The sequence below is a fragment of the Branchiostoma lanceolatum genome, chromosome 4 (genome assembly GCF_035083965.1).
Source record: "Branchiostoma lanceolatum isolate klBraLanc5 chromosome 4, klBraLanc5.hap2, whole genome shotgun sequence".
Classification (NCBI taxonomy): Eukaryota; Metazoa; Chordata; class Leptocardii; order Amphioxiformes; family Branchiostomatidae; genus Branchiostoma; species Branchiostoma lanceolatum.
Genome location: NC_089725.1, coordinates 31405571 through 31428032, shown reverse-complemented (window position 1 = coordinate 31428032; position 22462 = coordinate 31405571). Strand labels below are relative to the sequence as shown.

The 22462-nt window shown below is 42.6% G+C and overlaps 1 protein-coding gene across 1 annotated transcript in view; it reads left to right on the top strand.

Moving 5' to 3' along the window:
* The first annotated feature begins 224 nt into the window (after positions 1-224).
* Positions 225-22462, top strand: part of LOC136432070 (uncharacterized) — an 84360-nt gene continuing 62122 nt past the window's right edge. The window contains exons 1-4 of the mRNA XM_066423088.1: positions 225-1114; positions 21013-21054; positions 21280-21466; positions 21839-22322. Coding sequence (XP_066279185.1) covers positions 887-1114; positions 21013-21054; positions 21280-21466; positions 21839-22322 — 941 coding nt within the window. The 5' untranslated portion in view covers positions 225-886. The remainder of the gene's footprint in view (positions 1115-21012; positions 21055-21279; positions 21467-21838; positions 22323-22462) is intronic.

Here is a 22462-nt window from a genome sequence, read left to right as displayed (position 1 = left end):
ATGTATTGCAAGAAAAATCAGATTTAGTTTGGACTTTTTTTCTTTCCCTCTCTTTTCCCACCTGTTGCCTTTTTATCTAACCAAGGGAATGGTTCAACATGGGGTTTTAAAAATGTATGTCTAGTGTACAATACAGACATGTTGTTATTGGCTGGCCTGGATCCGTCATTTCCAGAAGCCCCATGTTGAGCCTCTGTCTGTCACTTGTCAGGAAGACCCAGTCCTAGTGGATTGTCTGGGTTGGGTTACCATGGCCCTGGGTCGGGTTACGGGTCTGTCATTCCTGGCATTTCATTTCCTTTCCCAGCAGCGCAGATGGAATCACTTCCTCCCAGCATTCCCTGTCCCCCTGACACATCACATGTGGCCGTTTCGTCCGTTAGATTCCGTTATACCGGAAGATTAGGTTAGCACGCCACCACAGGCAGGCTGTAGTAGCAGATGTAGAGCTAGTATATAGATTTCTCTCCCACAATCGGTGGTAATTTGTTGCCTTACTGAGTTACAGAGCTACAGGGAAGTGAGAGTAGAGCTGTTGCAACACGGAGTTTAACCCAAGGATGTCTTTCCTGTAGCTGTATAGAGCTGGTCGGAAGTTGAGGATTTTGTGAGGATTTCTCCTGATCGCGATTGGTTCTAATCTGCTGCATTACAGAGTTACAAACCTACACAGGGAGCAAGAGAGGAGTTACTACAAGGTTGTACTATACTGGAGTTTGACAAGGATGGCTTTCCTGAAGACAATAGGAAGTTGAAAATTTTGCTGAGGATTTCTCGCTCACAATTGGTGGTAATCTGTTGCCTTACAGAGTTACAAAACAAAACTGCACAGGGAGAGCGAGAGTGAAGTTACCGTGACAGTACAAGGATCCGGAGTTTGACCAGGATGGCTTCCCTGGACCGGTCCAGACTGCGGGAGAAGCTGGAGGAAACATTACAGCGGAGCCGGGAGGACTCAGACCGGCAGATGGAGGCGTTACTCGCGGAGGTGCACGGGATCCAGACATGGATACAGGACACCTTCGATCAGCTGGAGATGCTGAGCGTGACGCTCGAGGACGACGACTGTCCGCGGGGGGTCTCAGACGTCAACAACCACAGACAACACCTCCAGGTACGTCTATAGATCTAATGTTTATTATAGATAATGTTTATAGAATAATTATTAGGACTTTAATGATGTAATCCGTATCTTTGTTATATCTTGTCTGACCCTTACCTCTTTCCTCATGACCTCTATGAAATGCAGTCTGTAGACTGATTTGAGTTTTTCATGGGTAAGCAACGGTTACAGCAAATGACTTCACAAACTTAGTTTGTTTGTGTTATCTGATCACCATAAGTGGCATATTTCATCAGTCTTTCTGGAGTACTCTCTTCATATCGGCCATGGCACACATATGCATTATATCATTATATATGATTGCAGTGGCATAAAGATAAAAAGACATATAGAAGACAATTCTGATTCTTTATCTACCTTCCTACTAGATATTGTATGATGGTGCGTCACCAGAATCATGCAGTGTTGCATTGTTTGGCCTCTATATATAATGTTAAGCTTGCTTGGCCAACGAAACATTCCCTGCAACCTATCTCGTACACTGTCTGTCCTGCCATGCTATTTATAATGCCGATCCTATAATTCACTCAAAAGTGCAGTTTTATTACAAGCTTCGGGAGAAGGTCATGCGAGCAAAGGTCTCAAATGAGGAGCAAATCCTCTGATGGCCGAAAATGGGTCGGAGAGCGGGCAGATTTTGTAGGCTAATTGAACAGTTGTTCTGGTGCATGTAATCTGAGTTAGGAGTTTTGAAGGTTTAACGTCATGATACAGGAATCTGGATACTGAAGGGCTTTAGGTTCAACTTGGTGTGAACAGATGAAGTGAGGCTGCTACATGTATGTGCGTGGAGGAATTTTAGACCTAATAATACTGTAACGATATATCTGCTGGTTTCTAAAAAACTGATCCTCTGCTGATAGGATCTGAGGAAAATATAGCTGCCTGTCTAAAAACTGATGTTATCATAACACAAGGGTTGAACTGCTTATGTAATTGGATCAAAATGTAACTGCCTGTGCAAAAACTGATGCAATCAAACTTGACAACATGCCAACCTACGCTGATATAATCTATTTCCTTGGTTCTAGATATTTGTATGTCAATCGTAAAAGCAGAGGATCATGAGGAAGGAAAACTTGAATATGACTGTCAGTTCACTCCATAAAACTGAGGTTCTGTCAAATTTTTATAGGACCTCCTTGGGAAAACTGAGTGCACTAAGGCATTGACTAGTCCAAGTCCTCAGGCTTTGTTTCATATTTCTGATAAACATTAGTGAACCAACAAATGAAATTGGTCTGGCCTAACCAGCAGATGTGAGGGCAAGAGACAGTAAGAGACGTCAATCTCACCAGGGCAGATTCTTGAACTCCTCTAGAGTGTCTGAGATAGAATACCAGCTCTATATATAGTTGGAATATGGTGTCAGTGGATGGTTTAATGTTGGCTGTTGAACTGAGAAGGTTTGCTTTGGTGGATGTAGTGCAAGTTCGGGTGGTGGCAGACAACGTGTCATGTAGTGGGCAACCCATATATCCAATCACCTTAGCCATGGACTTAACATGTTCGTGGCATTGGTTGGTTTGTAAGTTAATTGGTTAATTGGTTGCTAGTCAGGATAGACTGTACAAATGATTATCCTTCATTAGAAAATATCAGAACACACCAGTAAGTCCTTGGCTCTCGAACATCTTAAATAAGATAGAAATATGAACCAAGAGGACAAAATGTTATAAACAGAGAGCTGAGGGGAGACGTTGAATTTCATTACAGTATATTTAACCAAGGTTCAGAATTTCCATTCAGAGTCTATCTTCATGTTGAATTTCCAGCTCAGAATTGTTTCTCGAAGTCTGCAAACCAACAAATTGAATTGTTGTGGCCTCAGACACCAGTCCATTGATTGACCTGACCTATATTCCATACAGCCTGCCTGCAGGCCTCCCGTGGTTTGCCCATATTGTACTCCTATTAGAAAACTAACAAGTGGCTTTAATGTTGCATTGTACATAGCTGTGAGTCTGGCAGGGGAGATAATTGTGTAATTTAGTGTGACTGCCCTCAGGTTAACTGTTACCTGTTGGTGTGAATGGCAATTAAGGGAAACTGAATGTTTTTTTGGGGATGATTTCGTTAACAGTCAAAACTGCTCAAGAAGCACCACTCAGGAGCTGATAAAATCTTGTCTACATGTGGGCAGGTGGTCACTATAGACATGCTTGTTTCAATGGGGAAATTTATCGAAGAGACCACCAAAAAGTGGCATGGTCAGTCACAGTGGCCAGGTAGTCCTTATGTATGTAGAGGTGGTCACTTCATACATACAATGTAACTGATGTGCTCATTATGGTTTGGGTTAATTGAGAGCTTTCATTACATAAGTTTGGTGATGGGCAGTAACTCTAACTTAGCTATCGGCTGACTCTTATCAACACTGTCACTCACACTCACAGCAACAGTTTGGTAGGCTTCTTCTTCTATCCTATTAAAGTTATTGTTTAATTTTAGAAACTGAGAAACAGCAAGGATGATTTGAGATATAATAAAGCAGTGATCAACAAACAGTTTAGTTGTACTGTACATTCTACAACTTGCATCTTCATTCAAGGCAAGATGGACCTAAACATTCTCAGTGGTGAGATCCTAGTCTCTACCAGACTAACCAGGTCGGCTATAGAGAGAACATTTGCTGGGGGACTTTGGCCATGGAGGATAACATTCAATATTGGACCCTCCATAGCCGACCCCCTTCATACAGTTGACTCTATTTGGCCCCCAGAGGCTGGTAGAGTCTAGTGAGATCCTAATGAAAGCTCTGATAAGATCAGCCCCAGGGTCAGGAGGGTGGAGTCCATCAAGCCTTCACGGCAGGAGTTTGTTTTGCACAGATGCTGGAATTACTCAGGAAGATAATCTCCAAGCAGATGTTTGGGGCTAAAATCGTGATGGCTTCTGACTGGGTCCCAAGATTTGACAGCTATCAATCAGTCTAGGACCCCAGTCAGAAACCATTGCAATTTTACCCCTGAACATCTGTTCGGAGATTGCAGGAGGCTGTATGATGTAGACTGCCTCTCAGGTCAGCAGGTTAGGGGCACCTAAAACATAACTGTCCATCACTTGGGTCAGTAAAGTAGGTCATGTCAGTACAGGAATATCCTGGGAGACTTAGGAAAACAAATTAGGACGGTTCAATCAGGTCATTGCAGCATAATGTATGTAAACTGTTATGGCTAGCTGCACGCTGGGTCCAGAAAAGTGAAGGAAAATGCTGCCAGGGGCCCCACATTAAAAAGTTTCTTTGCAAGCCCAATAGCTACCCTTGTGACCTACCAAATCCATCAAAATGATCTTGAGTTATAGGTGCAAACGCATAATCAACCAAGAACAGTACCCCTGTCAGACTCAGAGGTGAAAAAGAAAATTATTTTTCTGTTCCCGGAGGCAAAAATGAAATTAGATCTCCAGGCTTGACTAGACAGAAGGTTGGAGGGTCAAATAGAATGAGGTCAACAACATAATTTCTATAAAGGGTTCCTGCACTAGCCATAGATCCTGACCCCATAATGTGACCCCTGACCTGACCCCATGCCCCATGTTTTTGGACATTCATCATTAATTCATCATTTCTATTCAGATGGATCCTGGAATAGCAAATGGTCAATACCAAAATTGTCCAGTTACAATATTGTAGCATGATCAGTACTTCATACTGTAATTTATATGAAAACAAAGGCAGACTGGATAGAAATGCCAAATTTCTCATTGTCTTAAATCTTTATGACAGAGGCCCAGAGGGGAAAACCACCATGGCACCTGGAGTGTCATTGGCAAGGTCAAATGTTCAGATAAATTTCTCTCAGTAAAAACATATTATGGGTTATCAGGAGCAGGATATTGCTGTCAAAGTCTGCCGCTGATAAACAGCTCTTTTCATTAAATTTTCGTCTTGATATTCATATTCATGCTCCACATGTGGTCACAAGATTGGCTTTTCAAAGCACCCTGGGGGACAACTAATCTCCAAGCAGATGTCAGAAGGCAGAAACAAATTATCATTTTGCCTCCCAACATTAGCATGGGACAACCAGTATAATCAATGTGATATGAATATGAAAACTAACAGGTACTCAACAGAAATGAAATGTTAACAAAGAAGTAGAATAACTTAGATAATATCAATGTAAGATGAAAATGATATGATACAGTAAAAGTAAATCAAGTTACATCAATTTGAAAATGTAATAAAACACAACATAGTACATCATACTATATAGAAAAGTGATTTTCTAAGCAGAAATCCATTAAACCAAACTTGGTTATTGGTGTAATCAAGCATGTTCTATAGTTTTGGCAATAATTTTTAAATCCACTTTACGAGTTAGATAAGCTCATGAAGCAGTTAAGGCCCTTTGCATCGTTTAAAGCGGCAAGCCTGTGTAATTCTGGCACTCAAGATCCAGGAACGTTTAAGACGACATAGCCAGGAAACTTTGAATTTTTGCCAGCTTTCGTGACCTGCATAATTGTGTTTAGATGTTCCTACTGAATCCTAGTTCTTGAGAAGACCCATCTGGCATCCTGTAGTATCATGTTACACTGAAGACATCACAACCTGTGTGATGATGTCACAAAACGTACACCACCCACACATAACATTTCATACTGTAACTCTTTTCAAACATGCAGGCTAATGTTTTATCTGTAAGTCCTGTATGTATGATGTCATAGCTGTTTCCCTCCAATCCTCCTCCTTCTTCCTGCCTCATTTGCATGCAATGGCAGCAGCTTCCTGTGATGTCATCATCATGATATCTCTGGGGAATCTCCCTGTTCCCTGAGTTTTCCCGCCATGCTGTTCCTAACTACGTGGCCTGCCACAGAATATACCATGGATGGTTGAGTTTTTCGGGGGATATGTTCCTCAGATCGGTGCCGTTGTTGATGAAGAAACACGTCCAGTTTACAGCAGTGAAGGTGAGGGGACATCAGATGTTCCAAACGGTGTTTATTCAACACCGATTGGTGAAGTGGGGAGGGGGAGGGGGACATGTGGTGTCCACTGTGTGTGTGAATGGTGCGTGTTGTTCTGTTTTTATTTTCGCCAGAGTTCTGTAGAAAGAACTCCCCCCCTGCCTTAGGTGATTGCTAGGCAGCAGGTTGTGATGTATTGTGAGGAGACATACCAGCGGGGCACACGGCAAAACTACCGTCTTTAGAGTGCGGTCAACCCTTGAGCCGGGGTCACCTGGGGTCAAGGATGGCATGCTGGACTCTTGGAAACATGTTGACACCTACCTGAGCAGAACCAAACACAGCAGTAGCAAGTCTGTACTTGTGCTCACTGGGCTTGTGCTCAGAAGGCGAGAAAGATATGGTTTTTGCAAGATGTGTGTGCCACATCAGTTTTGTGGATTAGTCATTGTAAGGTGGCCTCAGGAAGCAGGCAGAAAGTCAGAAGATCAGACATGTACAGTCTGGTGTGGCTTTGAACTTGACTTGTGAAGATCGGATTAACTTCCAACTTCTGTGTGGCAGACAATCAGGTGAAAATGACGTGTTTTTTTGTGTGCAATCCTTACTGGATATTTACTATGATCTTACCCTTATGTGTTTTGTTGGTATATGTGCCATTTTTTGTTTGTTCTGGTAAAAAAAACTTTTGAAGATTTTTGTATGGACTGCTCATTTGAATTGTATAGGTAATAGTACATGTATTACTTCTTCTGCTCTTGTATTTTTTGTGTATCTCATGTGTTGGTTTATTTTGTTTGTTTATTTATTTCATTGTTAGAACTTTAAAAACATTTTATGGATGGATTCCATATCTGAGTTTTCTTTGATAGGGCTAATATTGTTGAACTTGGGGACATTTTTCAGTGCTTGTACTCAGGCGTCAGCTTATCCTCAGGTATGGTGATCTTCTGTTTGCTTGCCCTGGTGATCAGTGGTGAAAGTAGACAGCTGTGCGTCATCTATTTCCCTGTGTCCAGTCATGTTGTCTTTCTGTCAGGGCAAAGCTAACATATTGTTAGTGTGGGCAACACATGCTGACACATCCAGGGTTGGATTTCTGGCTATTTCTTTACTTGCTTTATGTTGGTCACGCAAGGACAAAAAGAGTCCATTTTATTTGTGAAGAGACTGAACCTAGATCTTGTCATCAATCTTTGATCTTGTACATCGTAGAGAAGTCTCTGTGACAAAGACATAATTGTTCACTCCAGACATATTTGCACAAGGTTGAAGCCAAAGTGAAGGAGGGTCTGAGCCTTGGTCAAACTGAGGATGCAGTTTGGATATGGGGTGTGCCTCATCTTTGGGTACTGTGTACTTACTTAGGCTTTTCAGCCTTTGGTGCTGTCTAAATGATCTGGAACCTGAATAGACCCAACAGTAAATCATGTCTGTTTGTCAGCAAATAGTCGGGCCTGGTTTGTAGTGAGGCACCCAGCGATGCAGACAAGAGCAAGACACAAAAAGGACGTCAAAAGAAAGTATTTCTAAACAGAGCGGCCTTAGAATACCTGCTGTTGTCTGTTGTGGCTGCTCTGTATGCACACAAGGAGGAGGAGGGGTGTTCATGTTCACCAGTGTGACTGGTGCGCCAAATTCTTTCCCACAGATAAAAACAATAAATCAAACTGCAATAAAAGATGCTGAAGACCTGTCCTGAATACCGCAGGCTGCAGTCCTTCCTTCCTTCAGAACAATTTCCTGAGGAATGTGTTCCTGATAGAGTTGGGTTGTTATCCTTTGAAGTTACAGGTGTTTGTTTGGAGTGATGTTGATTGACAGGTGACAGACAGGTAGGTTTTCTCTTCACCTTCATGGCTGGCAGGGTTCTTGGACTCGGTTCCTTGAAAATTACTCCTGTAGAAGAAACTGTAAATGTTTGTGGTGGTATTATTTTTGCAGTTTTCATGGTGATCTCTTGCTTTGACATCATCACTGCGAATATGTGTTTTGTCATTCTATTGTACTACAGAATTGGTTCAACAGAGAACTTAAAACTTTGCGAAAACCTTCTTTTAGCACCTACCACGAAAGAAGAATTAATGCTTTTATAGTATAGTTCTGTGCAGTTTTATATCTTTTTTCTTTTTATCATACTATACTAACTGGTATAGAACAGCCCAAAAAAGGAAAAATAGCCTTCCTTCAATTATCCTCTGCATTCAGTCACCCTCCTACATGTATTACTGGCAGTGCCCAGATTTTCAGAACAGTGCTAAGGCAACATTTCATCATCACCAACAATCATTTATCTTATCTGAAAGTTGTTCCAATTCCAATATGTCAATGTACATCTTAACTTGTGGCTACTGATAGTGTTCTTTGAACAAATACCTTTGTACCTGATACATTTGTATGTCTGATGTCTGGACAGTGTTAGTTTGAAGGCTCGTGTCTTAAAAAAGAAGTGTAGATGTCTTCGGACCTTATGAAGTACCTTTTAAGTTTTACTGCTGCCTGTCTGGCTGCTGGAGGGATATTTTTGATAAAAAATAGTCTTCCAAGGAGACCTGGACGAAAAAAGTGTGCCACAGGGGAGAAGGCATGGGTGAAACAATTCAATTTGCCATAACAAGGTTCTTTATTTTCTATACCGCTAACCTTTAGGCGTAACACACTAGATTTAGATTTTAGATTTAGATTTTATTGGAATTGCAACAGTGCAATAATGTGGGGCACAGGCAGCTATTGCTGATGTCGTGACCCACACACATAATGGACCCCATTTTTACACTTGGGTGGAGTGGGGAACATCGTTCCAAGGGCACAAGATCGGTGGCAGCAGCAGATTCGAACCCGGGACCCCTTGGTTCTGAGTCGAAAATCCTGCCGTTACGCCACACGACCCCTACACTAGTTTTGTACAGTAAGTACAAGCTGTGTAAGACTGGGATGTAAGGTTTGAACCACTCACACCTTGAGGAACCTTTATTTTCTAAGTCAGCAATCCTAACCACATGTCCACCTTGCCACCTGTCAATTTTATTGGAAAGAATCGATAGTATTGATCCAGTTTTATGTTGGTGACCTATTAGTTCACAGGCATAGTAGCGCCGTGGGAGTCCTTTTTATTGGATGTAAACTGGAAAGATTTATGGGTACGAAAAGTCACCATAAAAACAGATTTTGCAAGATGATAATCTTCCATATGTTAGTGTTAACGTTACGCTTATAGTTTGTGGTAGAATGAATTGCTCTATTTCTGCCATGAATTTGTAATTAATTTTGCACAGCTGGGTGCCCATTTACTCATCTGTGATAAATCCAATAAGGCCCAATTTATACAGAGTTTTTTCAGATATCTAAAAATCCGCCGACATCTGAGCCTTAGATATCTGGACGCATTTATACACACCGACAGGAAGTACCACAGGACTCACGCAGCGCGCTGATTGCACTCGTGACCCTATTTAACCTTTTGCGCGCGTTTCAAAATGGCGGGAGAACCGCCTGTGTTTTTCGTCATGATGAATATGGTATTCTTTCTTTATCTGACTCGCGTGTGGCTAAACATGAGGCAGCAAGCAAGGGTTGAGCGTAAGAGGCGTTTGAGGTACCGGGGAAGACGACAGCGACCGGTCAGAATCAACACTGCGTTCCTACTCGCTGCCCTTGTCGTGGCGGAGGGGGGAGGGCCGATCCACCGAACGATCTGGCATCACGAAAGAAGTCCGTCGTCCGTTTGGGAACAAATGGTCCTTGATGCTAAAAAGTTTTCCCGCTTTATCGCCCGCCAAATATGCAAACTAGCATGAACCCCGACCTCCAGATGTCTACTACGCGACACATTCTGTTTAGATGTCCGGCTGGAGCGGTCGGGGACTCCCGCTGAGTTGTCGGGCGAATGCTTCAGAGTGGTCGGCTGAAATTTTCCCGACATCTAAAAAAACCCTCATTAAGACCATAAAATTCCTGTTTAGACACAGAAAAAAAGCTGTCGCCTGGCAGATATCTGCAGTCCAGATATCTAGACAAGCTGTGTGTAAATTGGCCCTAATTCACATTAGCTTGAATGAGCCCCAGTCACAAGCTTCCGCTCTGAGCTGTTTTAAATAGAGGGGAAACCTATACCCTGTATATCGTTATCAGCTTTAACAAAGGAGGTGCATTTTTGCTGGGTCAGTACATGGTCACACATGTAAGATAATGTACCTGCCTAAGTGCATTGGCTGGCCCCTTGCTCCCCTGGCCCGGTTCTGTAAGATAATGAAGAGATTTATTTACTGTATCTCTGGTATGCTGGTAGGCCTTGTATTCAAAGTACTCCTGAATTGATACAATCATAGCAACATGATGTAGAACTAGGTCCTGTCTCAAAGCAAGGCTGCTATCTTCAATCTTTTTTATGCTGGACCAATTTGATTTGTTGCAAAAATCATGTTTGGTTCTTGGATGATTAAAGATATACTGTTAACTGGAAAAATTAATGAAAGCAAAGCCTGAGGCCCAGGCTTATGCCTTGGTGCACTCAGTTTTATGGAGCGAGACAGTCATATTCAGATTTCCCTTCCTGCCCTCTACTTTTGTGATGTCCACTTGTTATATTTTTACCTTACAATGTCCGAGAACTAAGGAAATAAATTGGTCTGGCTCTCTGGAGAAACAGACACAAGAGATTGTGGGAAAGCACACCTGGTTCCCCCATGACCCTTTGCTGGAGGTCAAGTAATTCATCAAACACAGCGTCCCTCCATATCTTCCAGTTCATGACTCGTTTGATTTGATATTCTGTTCTCATAAATGAGGGTCTGCATGGGGGTTCTGAATTCAGAAGAAGCCCCTACGTAGTACGATAAATTCAAGGAAGGCAATTACTCAAAATTTGGTCGGCTCCCTTCGAATTACCGGAAATAAAAACTGGTTGCCTACGCCTTATTATGGAAAAGAACATGCAGACCCTCAATGAGGTAAGATTTTCCAACCAAGAATACATAGTAGAGGGCAGACCTGAAAGAAAGACGGCTAGGACCGTTGCAGTCAGAAAGAAAACTATGGGAGCTAAGGGAGCTTGCGATGAACTGGACAAAGTGGAGAGATTTGAAAAAGGACTGATTGCAGTGTTTAGACCACTGCAGCAGCAGAACACAGTGGACTAGTACAACTATACACAGTAGAGTGTATAGTACACACATCTGTTGTGTACATGTTTTGACATCGGTGACCTTCTAGTCTCAGTTGTCTAGTCTGGACCAATGACAGATGATGTCGGTGACCCTCCTGACCTTCAGGATTAACCTTGGGGAAACATGGCTGACCTTGAAGGGCAACATACACAAACACTTTCACTGGCTCCAATCTCCCAGGGAACATCACACAAAAAACACTTTCTCTCTGGCTCCAAGCAGATGCAGGGAGGGAAAATCTTAAATGTTTTCTGCGGTTTTGAAGGAGAAAAATTGGGCAGCCAGAATATGTAAAAAAGACACAGACAGACAAGCAAACAGACATACAGACAGGACAAAAAAAACAATACATGGAGTGAGATAAAAAGCATGTACAATTTATGCTAAGATTTTAAAGATATATTGGTGTCATAAGAATGTCAGCAAACCAAGGAATTGTATTTGTGTGGCCTTAGTAGCTATAACATATAATGCATAGGCTGTAGCAACAACATGTAAGAAAGCAGGCCCACGCCTTTCAGCTTTAAACTTTAAAGGGATCCTGACGTACAAAAGCCTTTCTTGATCAGACAGCGGTCGCCCCCGTGGCTAAGCCACGAGCTCACCTGTCATCAGGTGAGTCAGATAGACGTATGGTTACCTGGGCCAGGTCACGCAGGTAGTGCGAAGGTGGTGTTGTGAAGACACTTTACACCTGAGCTTTTGTGTTTGACCCCTCAAGCTTGAAATACTTACAGGCCCGTTAGCAGCTATAGGCTTTGTGTGTGTGTGCGGCTTGTGTAGCGGTGCCTACTGCAGGGTGGGGTTCAAGTTGGAGGTGAAAAACAAGCATTTGTAGCAGGAAAGGTGTGTTGTCATCTTTTGCCATGATATTCTGTGAAGGAAACTCATAATTTATGCATTGTGTGTATATATAGTAATATGCAAATGTAATTCACATTGAGCTAATTTTTCCCAGTGTATCTTATGTGTAAATTGGTCAGACTTAGAAGTGTTTAGTTTTTGGCTGGATATTTCAAACTTTGTCACCATAAAGTAGGGACTTTGGATTTTGTTTGTCTTGTTGACATGCCTCCTAGAATGTTGTAAATGTGGTAATGTTTGTTGAACAGTAGAAAAAAACACAGGACAACCATGAAGCCAAACTGCGCAGGTGTATGTTTTACATGTACTTGTAGCAGGTCGTCACTACACTGTTACCCTTACCCTTGCTGGATGATGTGCCTCCCATCATAAAATGTGATGTATGTAGCTCCAGAACGGAATAGGCTATAGGCTGGGCATGCGCACTTTCAAAGGCTTTGTGTCTCCATTCTATAGTCTTCGCCAGTATTTCTATATATAGTCAGTATACAAGGTGACTACAGACTACACCGCTAACCGTTCCCTTGCGTGTGATGTATTTAGCTCCAGCATAGCCTGTATATAACTGATAGTTTCAAAGGATTTGTGTGCCCATTCTATAATCTTTGCCAGTATTTCTATAGTCAGTATACAAGGTCACTGCAGACTACACCGCTAACCGTTCCCTTGCGTGTGATGTATTTAGCTCCAGCATAGCCTGTATAGAACTGACAGTTCCAAAGGATTTGTATGTCCATTCTACAGTCTTTGGCAGTATTTCTATAGTCACTCAGTATACATGTTTTTTTTACAGTCAGTATACAAGGTCACTACAGACTACACGGCTAACAGCTCCCTTGCGTGTGATGTACTTAGGTCCAGAACAGAACAGCCTGAATAGAACTGACAGTTTCAAAGGATCTGCGTGCCCATTCTGTCCCCATTGTCAGCAGTACAGGGCGGCGTACAAGGCCTGTATTCTTTTTGCAGGTATCAGTTGAGCAGGTCTGTTGTGGGAAGGGGAAGTGAGCTTGTGGGTAAACAAAGGGCAACTCAGCCTGGGACTGAACAGGGGGATTGTACTGCTCAGGAGCTGGGGCTTTGTTATGCTGAGTTTCAACTGTTCAGTTTTGATAAATACGTGGACGTCTTGGGAACTATAGCTCTGAATTGATATCATGTGGCAACTAGGGATTGGTACAGACTATTTCTGGGCGAATTATGGTTCAATGATTGTCATTTATATATCACGTTTCTCATTTCCTGTATGCCTAATCATCTTTCAGTCTGTACCATAAGATCCCAAGACAATTAATAACATGCAAAGAACGTAAGAAATGATGATGACGATGCCAAGAAGACACCTTTGTTCAGGTTGAACAGGTGTTTCTGCCTCATCATTTTTTCAATGTTTACAAAATGATGTAAATCTACAGGAAATGAAATGTTTGAAAAGATAAAATTTTCCTTTTGCTCCTAGAGCTTGACTGGATTAAAGGGATTAGAGTAGATAATTGTAATGTACCAAATTTCAGCAGGGGAGCAATTAACAGCTATTAGTTCGGCAATTAGTACTTAGATGGTGAAAGAGACATGGCCTTTTTATGGTGATATACTGGAGAGGGGGATTTTGATTTTGGTTATATCTGATACCATAAGTAGAGCACAAGACTATCAGACTCTACCAGGCTCTGCATATCGCTTGAAAAATAGTAGAAATTGGCCAAATACAGTGAATAGTATGTTTAGCGAGTCGGCTATGGAGAGAGGGTCCAATAGGCAAAAATCTGTGGGTCACCTATTGGCCAATTTCTGCTATTTTTCCAGGCTACAGGACTATAAGAATCCTATCTAAAGTGACCACCTGTCCACACACTCCGACCAGATTTCATCGGTCCCTGAGTGGTCTTCTTGGGCAGGTATGACTGTACAACTTAGTAAGTAGTACACACCCAGGTCATGGTGACCTGTTTACAGGTAGCCCTGGGCAAACAGTTGCTACCTGCTGATCGGAGGTACACTAACCACTGGATAAACTGGCTGTCTGGCAAATGTAACAGTTACTGTTCACCTGGTTGGACAGACATTAGACAGATTTGAAGTCAACAGTAGGCAGTACATGAGATCTAACCGGGATGCTACCTACGCTGTCTGGGAAGCGTAACAGTTACCGTTTACTGGTAAGACAGACATTAGACAAATGTGAACATCAGACAGTGCTTGAGATCTAACCATACACTGTTTGGGAAGCGTAACAGTTACCGTTTACTGGTAAGACAGACATTAGACAAATTTGAACATCAGGCAGTGCTTGCGATCTAACCATAGGCTACCTACACTGTCTGGGAAGCGTCTCCTGTCACTGTGACAAATCCAGATGTTGCTCCTTCAGTTAGAACATCTACACAGTTTCACCAATAGCCACAGACGTCTGGGCTGTTGGGACTTATAATTATAGTTAGATAGCCTCGTTAGTTCCAGGGCTCCCATACTCGCCTTTTACCAACGAAGGCTGATAATTAGAGGCTAATGATTAGGGCCCCATTTCTTATGTGTAATGAAGGAGTGCATAATTGATGTTGCAGGTTGAAATGGTGAAGAAAAGTTGGCAAGTAAGACGTGTCTGTGTGTCTGTCTGCCTGTATCTATCTGTCTATGTGTCGGTCTGTCTGCCTGCGCTGTGTCCTGGTTTTGAGACTTCTGGGCTGTTGGGACTAAAAATTAGGGCCCCATTTCTTATGTCTAATGAAGGGGTACTTTAACCATATCACAGGTTGAAATGGAGAAGAAAAGTGGGCAAATAAGAACAGACATCATAGCTGTAGGGAGTTATCATTAGGGCCCATTTATTGTGTCTCGTTAAAGGATGATCTAATTACATGTACAGTACATCGTTCCTGTAGTGAATTAAGATTGAAGGAAAAGTAGGAAAAGAAAAGTCTTATTCAGTATTCAAATAATTTCCTTGATGTAACATCTGTCTGTCTGCCTGTGTTGTGTCCTCAGACTCCTGGTGTTGAGACTACAGATTTGGGATTCAGGATTATCTGACGAAAGAAACGGTTGAACTCGTAAGAGGATTAGCTCCAGGCATGCTGGACAAGGTGCTGTTATTATGCAGCTTTTAACTAACCTCTCCTTAAAACCCGTGAAGTGTTCTGGTATATATCATTACCCATAATTATGGAGAGAGAGGCGTTGTTGGCTAAGAGAGCCCACCTGGCCATCACAGCCTGCCCATGTGTTGTGCACTGTGAACATTACCTAGCACAGATGCAGCTGGGGCTAGCCTGGGAGCCAGACTGTTTCCAGGACCAACATAGGCCAGCTCCTCGGCTACAGGGCCTACATGCCCCCCAAGGAAATTTTGCCACAGCCCCTCTGGATCCCTGAGTTAGACCCTCGGAAATGTTAAAATTTCCCTGCAGTAGAGGAGCTGGCCTATGTAGGCCCTGGAGTTAAGGAGTTGTGCTGTGTAGGCCCTAGAGCTGGCCTATGTAGGCCCTGGAGTCAAGGAGTTGTGCTGTGTAGGCCCTAGAGCTGGCCTATGTAGGCCCTGGGAGCAGTCTGGCTTCCAGGCTAGCTGTGGGCGTGAGCCAGCGTGCTCCATTGTTGGGTGATGTAAAGGGATATTATGCATGCACCAGTCTCCATCTGTAGTGTGAGGAGCCAGCATGTGTGCTGCAGCCCCATTGTACATCCCTCCCTCCTAACCCCCGCTTTCAGGCCGTCTTCTCCTGGATCACTTCCTCCAGAGTCTGGCTGATTGTTGGTAAGTGGTGGGTTTTGTTGACGGGATGTGACTGTGAGGTTTTAAGGTGGGGTAGTGGTAAGGACAGCGGCCCAGCTCGGGTCATGATGGGACTCCCTGCCTGGCAGCGTCTGTGTGTGTGGGAGTCTGCATGATTAAACATCGCAGAGGTGCCAGAAGGTTTCGGGGTCGCTTCAGGGATAATCAGATTTGAACATACAACAGCAGTTCAAGATCTAAAAACCCTTTTGATTTTCTAAACATCTTATGTTTTTGGCTTGGCTTCTGATGTAGAGAACATGGAAATGGTTCATGATCAGTTGGATGAGGTGGAGGGTTGGGGAGGGCTACACATGTATTTTAAACTCCTGTCTTGTCCTCTATTTTGCTTATTTCATTTCACCAAGAGAAATCCTGATATTGTTAGTGCTGATATTGTAGTAACGAGGTTACTATTTGCCGTGATTGTCGTCTCATCTGTAATAAGCAGTTGTTTGGGTAGATTTGAAGGCGGATTGTACATTGTTCTACCCTCTCTGTATTCCGGGGCGTCAGGCAATCTCATTTCCATCGTATATCATCCTGTCTCTCGCACGCGGTGTGGAATATTCAGGCAGGAATGTAGGCTGTGTTTGTTGTGTGGACATAGCCTCTGCCAGGTTACTGGGAAAATAGTAGAAATTGGCCAAACAGACAGATAGCATAGCCTCTACCAGGCCCCGCGGATGGCTGGAAAATAGTAGACAAATAGAGTAAATAGTATGCTAAGGGAGTCAGCTATGGAGAGAGGGTCCAATCTGCCATCCTAGGAGCCTGCAAATGAAACCCTGGCAAATATTCTCCCTATAGCCAACGTACGTAGTTAGTCTGGTAGAGACTACAGATAACATGCCAGAGGAGTCAGCCGGCCCAGGATTACAGCTATTTTTCCAGCAACCTATGGAGCCTGTTAGAAGCAGTTAGTGTGTACAGTACATGCATGTTTATTGCATGTTCATGCCTGGGCGGGCTATATTTAGGTACAGTTGTATTGTAATAACAGTTACAGTAACTGTTGTATGATACGTTTGTGAATTAGGAATGATCTTTATTTGCATACTCATGTCCACATGAATTAAGATTAAATCTAATGCTAAATCGTAGTAAATGTAGTAGTTGTACTATCAGCTTCAGAGACTAAACTTAGGTACAATGTCATCACCTGTATAGTGTTGATAGGGAACAGGAATAACAGAATTTCCATCGAGTTTTCATGTTGATTTTTGCAATGAAGCTTCAAATTGGTGTGGCCTAATCGCCTAAGGAGTATCAATTCTTTCGGTGTCTCCCTTACATAAGTCTTGACGTATTTCCAGTTCATCTCTAGTCTGATGTGATTGTTCATCAGTTCCGACTGACATGTAGATAATCATGCAGATGACATCATCTTACTGTAACCGTGGCAACGTGATGAAGTAGAAGAATGAAAAATATCGCCCCCGAGCTGTCCCACTTCTCATTCGGTAATTATCTCTTTGGGCTGCTCGAGATGGTTTCCTGTGAGACATTATGATGACATTTATGAGATTTTAATGCTACGGCAATCAGAGAATTTTGTCTAACTAGATGGACAATATGAAGACAGAGCCAGAGGGGAAGGTTTTGTTCTTACAGTATCTGGAAGTGAATCTATAGCGACCCGCATTTTCCTTAAACTCCCTACTAGTAAGTTGCTGGAGGAATGATAGAAATTTGACAAATATGTTGGATAACTTGCCAGATAAGCTAGCCATGGAGTTGCCATTTGAGTGAAATAAAAATTGTTTTCCAAGCTCAGTCCCCCTACCAAGTATACCTATTTGGCTGATTTCTACAGCTTCGTTCCAGTTGGAATGGGACGTCTGGTAGAGACTATGTTATTACTGTACAATGTCCTAGAAACAAGGGAATAGATTGTCTGGCTTTCAATGCAGGGCTCTAACCCCATCGGCCTGTCTGTCATTTGACTGAATTTTGCTGTGCACAAAGAAAAAATGTTACATTAAGACCATTCCGTCAATCCGACAAAAATCAGTGGGTAAAGAAACAAAAATAGTGATATAAGAATGTCCTGATTTGACGAAGATGACCGAAATTGGTATGCCACAGCGAAAAAGATTCTTTTTAGCACCTTTCTGTCAATGGGAATCGGAATTGGGATGATGACCAAAAAATTCTCTCTGCCTGACTACAACTCACTACCAGGATCCATACAGCTATTCTTTATAATTGATTGCTTAAACTTACCAACGTTGACATGACAAAAGGTTTGATATTAACAGGCTTAAGCACAGCATTTATTTTTCATCAATGTTGGCAATATTTCCTACGTAGTCTGCCAGAGAGATCCATGCAGTCAGTATAGGTTATATTTGATAAATGGGTGCTTAAACTAACCAACCTTAGCAGCCAAGAACCCGTGATATTTACCGACTGAAGTGCAGTTTAAACATCAGAGATGAGGCTTGGCATCCTGCCTGGTGTGAGGCTGGTGTGAAATGTTAAATTGTGCCATCAATGTTCGCCGTGGAACTGTGCCAGCGCAAAATTGGAACAACCCAGGTCACCGGAGGGGGTAATTTCCGCAAACCTGGTCGGGCAACCACCTCCAGTCACAAGCCACATTAAAACAGTCCTGTGTAATGTTACATCTAATTCACTTTATCTTCACCGTAGCAAAATTAACTTTAACTTCACCCAAGTGAGTTATAGAACGGATGTGTGAAGGAATCATAAATGACAGGTTTTTCACGGTGATGATAAGTTCACGGTACAGAGGTGACCGTGAAAACAGTGAACAGAAAGGTACATTGAAAGAAACAAGAATTATTACTGTTAACTCCACCCCGCCATGAGCAAAGCTATTTTTGTTATTTTAAGATATGGCTTTACCATTTACCTATTGTCAAAACCACAATTCAGCCTTGTGCTGCTAGCGTTTTCTTTACCGATGAAAAAGTACTTAATATAGGGTCTACATGGGGGGGGGGGGGTCCTGACAACGCTTTACACTGAATTCAGAAGAACCCCAAGCATGCAGACCCCCTAACCTATGCATTTCGAATTCTGAAAGCTACTGCGCATCATAGCTGTAGAGCACACCTGCGTGTTACTGTATTATACCTGGGTCACTGAACAGCGTCTAGCAATTTCTCCGCTCACTTTCTTGTGGGAATTGTAAGGTGCTGCGTTTCCCAAAGGAGCCGTAAGCAGCTCAGATTTCACCTGAGAAATGTTAAGATGTCAATCAAGTGCCTTCCTGATTACTGAGGACTTTCTCCTGGGCCTTCAAGGAATGCTGAGATTTCGAGATAACATTTTTCTGAGAAAACAGCTCAAATGTCATTCCAAACAGAACGAACAACATCAACTGAATTTTTGGCTGGCTGTCTGTAGCCAGGTTTAAATAAAAGACCAATCACTTATTAAAACAACGTTTAGCTTTTGTATAATTACCAATGACCTAGAGGTCGGGGGACTAGCTAGGTACTCATGTAGGTACCAACGCTGGTGAACTTTGCTTGTACAATATTTCTACATGATTAGTCATCTAACCTCCATTAACATTTATCTGACGGGTTACACATATTTGCCGTCTTGAAAAACAGTGTGTTTGATCCATCAGGTATGCACAGTTTGAGCACTATACTGAGGACGTTGTATTGGAGATCTGTTTAGACACAGTTTTTCAGGGTGACTGATACAGAAGAACTTTATTGCACGACAATTGTACATGGTACAAGGTATAGCAAGAATTCGGTAACATAACACAAAGTGGAAGTATAGAATAAGACTTAACATCATAATTACTAATACAATACAATAAGGGCTAGCATACGTTTTCGATATCGTATTATAATCATTGATTTGATATATAATGTGACCTGATGGATAAATGTTGGAAGAGGTTACATGTAAGTAGGACACTTTTCCACTCAGGCCTTTGTCTTGCGTCTTTAGGTCATATAGCCTCTGGGCTATAGCATTGTTACATTGTGTGCAACACTATACACACATGTATGATGGTATCTTGCCTTCAGTATACTCTTTTGTCTATTCTGCTCTCAGCCTTTTTGTCAAAAGATACAGGGATAATGAAGTGAATGGCATCATATTACATGGCTTACAATGTTTCTATAATACAAGAAGATGATTATATAGTGTCATACTTTTATGGCATCCTTTTATAGCAGAACTTTCACATTAACTCAATTTGTCTGAATAAATGATATAAAATTACATTTGCAGTTTGAAGGATATTCTTAGATTGCACAGCTACAAATAGCAGGCTTGTCCGTGTTTTGTAGTGGGTGGTCGGGATTGATTTAACCGATTTAACCGACTGCGTGCCCCCAGGCTGTGTAGCTTGTGTTTTCCCCACGTCGCCAGGTGCCCGTGGTTGGGTTTGTGATTTTCAGGTGTTCTCCGTAACTTAATCCTCTGTTCTGCCTAGGATAGAGGGAACACAGGTACTGTTTGAAACAAGGATAATACAGAAATACTGTAGGTGTACTTCAAACATCAAGTACTTGTAACTGATGTTTTCTGTTGTAGTGCCTTCTTAGTGGTCTGTAATCTCTGTATACCATTATTTTATTTTTTTGGGTCTACCATTACTTACCTGCCGCACCCTCAAAACGCTGTAGTTAGATTTGAAATGTCATATTACATCTAAGATCCCAGGAAACTGTGCATTTTTCAGCTCCCTTTGATGCCAGTGTGTAATGATCAGTTTCTGTTAGATTCTATTTTTAACTTACAGGTTTTGTTAATGTTTTGCAGAGATTGTTTTGATAATTATGTCTGCTGTTGTGCCAATCTGTGTTAGCCTGAAAACAGAGGTAGAGCAGAGGAAGTTAAGCCTTGAATTTCAGGCATAACTGTGTGTAAGATTCTATGGTTTGTGTTTGGGTGCTGTTTAATTGTTTTTCAGAGGCTGCAGCACACTGTCCATGTGCTCAGGGTTTCCGAGCTGATTTTCCTTTTATTATAAGCCCCAGCCCCATAAGTACTAGTGTCACACATTCAGGACCTTCCCACAACTTTGCTCCCGACCACTCCCCAACCAAACAAGGCCGGCGCTGGGTTGGGAGTAGCCTGGAATCCATCTTATTCTAGCTCCAGTTCACTTTTAAAAGTATGGAAAGTTTTGTTTGTTTTTTTGTTTGTTTATTGGGTTTATTTATGTATTACAGAGACTACAACACACAATCCGTGAGCACAAGATCCCCGTGCAGGTAGAAATGCAGAAGGGTTTGAGTCTGTTTGTTTGTTTGTTTATTTACTGGTTTTGTTTATGTTTTACAGAGGCTACAACACACAATCCGTGAGCACAAGATTCCTGTGCAGGTAGAAATGCAGAAGGGTTTCGAGTCTGTTTGCTTGTTTGTTTATTTACTGGTTTTGTTTATGTTTTACAGAGACTACAACACACGATCCGTGAGCACAAGATCCCCGTGCAGGTTGCCCTGCAGAAGGGGAAGCGACACGTGGACCGGGAGCCGGACGCTGCTCTCCAGACGGACCTGAAGAACATCCAGTACTTCTGGGACCTGCTGCAGGGCAGGGTGGCCGGGCTACAGGAGCTGCTGGGGGAGGGGAGCACACCCCCACCCCTGGGGACTGCACACCCCCACCCTGGGGGAGAAGGTTAGTGTGGTTTATTTGTACATGTATGACATCATCATTCCATATACCTTCGTCATACCTTCATCAAATAATGTTAACCTTTTCGAGTCTTGTTCATTGCATAATTTAAGTATGCATCCTCATCTACATAAATCATATCAATTGATCATATCTTCTCTACTCGAAAAATACAAGTTGTTCAAAGTATGAAAGTCTTATCTAAGCAAAGAAACCCATGAAGGAAAACTTGCAAGCAAAGTCTAAGAAGACTTAAACAAATCAAGTGGTGGGTGGATGGATTGTTTACCACTTTTACCAGCTCTTCTTTTAACTGTTGTGTGAAAACAAGTATAGATGGACAATTTTGTAACGGTTGGTTTAAACTCTGTCCAGGTGGGACCATGTGTGACAACCGGCGGACAGGCATGGACCAGGACAACCGGTTTCCGAAATCCCCAAACTTCCGGAAACCCAGCCACGGGCGCATCGCGGAGAGGAGCACCCAGGGGCTGATCGCAGCGGTCGAGAAGCTTCAGCGCCGGACAGACGAACTCACAAGTCCGGGGGATTCCCCGCAGACGACCTTGGGAACCACGACCTTGGCGACCATGAACCAGAGTAATCCGATCTCCATCAGCCATGGCGGGTGTCGCCCTGACAACCTCCTCAGCAGGGAGCTGTCCTCGTCAGACGAGAGCCTTAATGAGCTGATGATTGACGTGAACGAGTACATGGCGTCGCTGGTAGAGCTGGAGAACAGCTGTTTGGACGACGACGGTTACGGCTCCTTCGGGAAGAAGGGGCTCGGGTTTTACAGCGGAAGCGGATCTGCGGAGAATTCCGCTCAGGAGTCTCCTAGTCCTAGAGTCACCAACAGGTACGACCATATCAATTATCTCGTATCAATTTTGGTTATATAAACTATGATAATTTTTCCTTGTACATTATCATAAGTGTTTTGTTATCTCAGAAAAAAGCTTTACTCTCGTTTTGTGTTATGTTTTTTTATGTATCCTT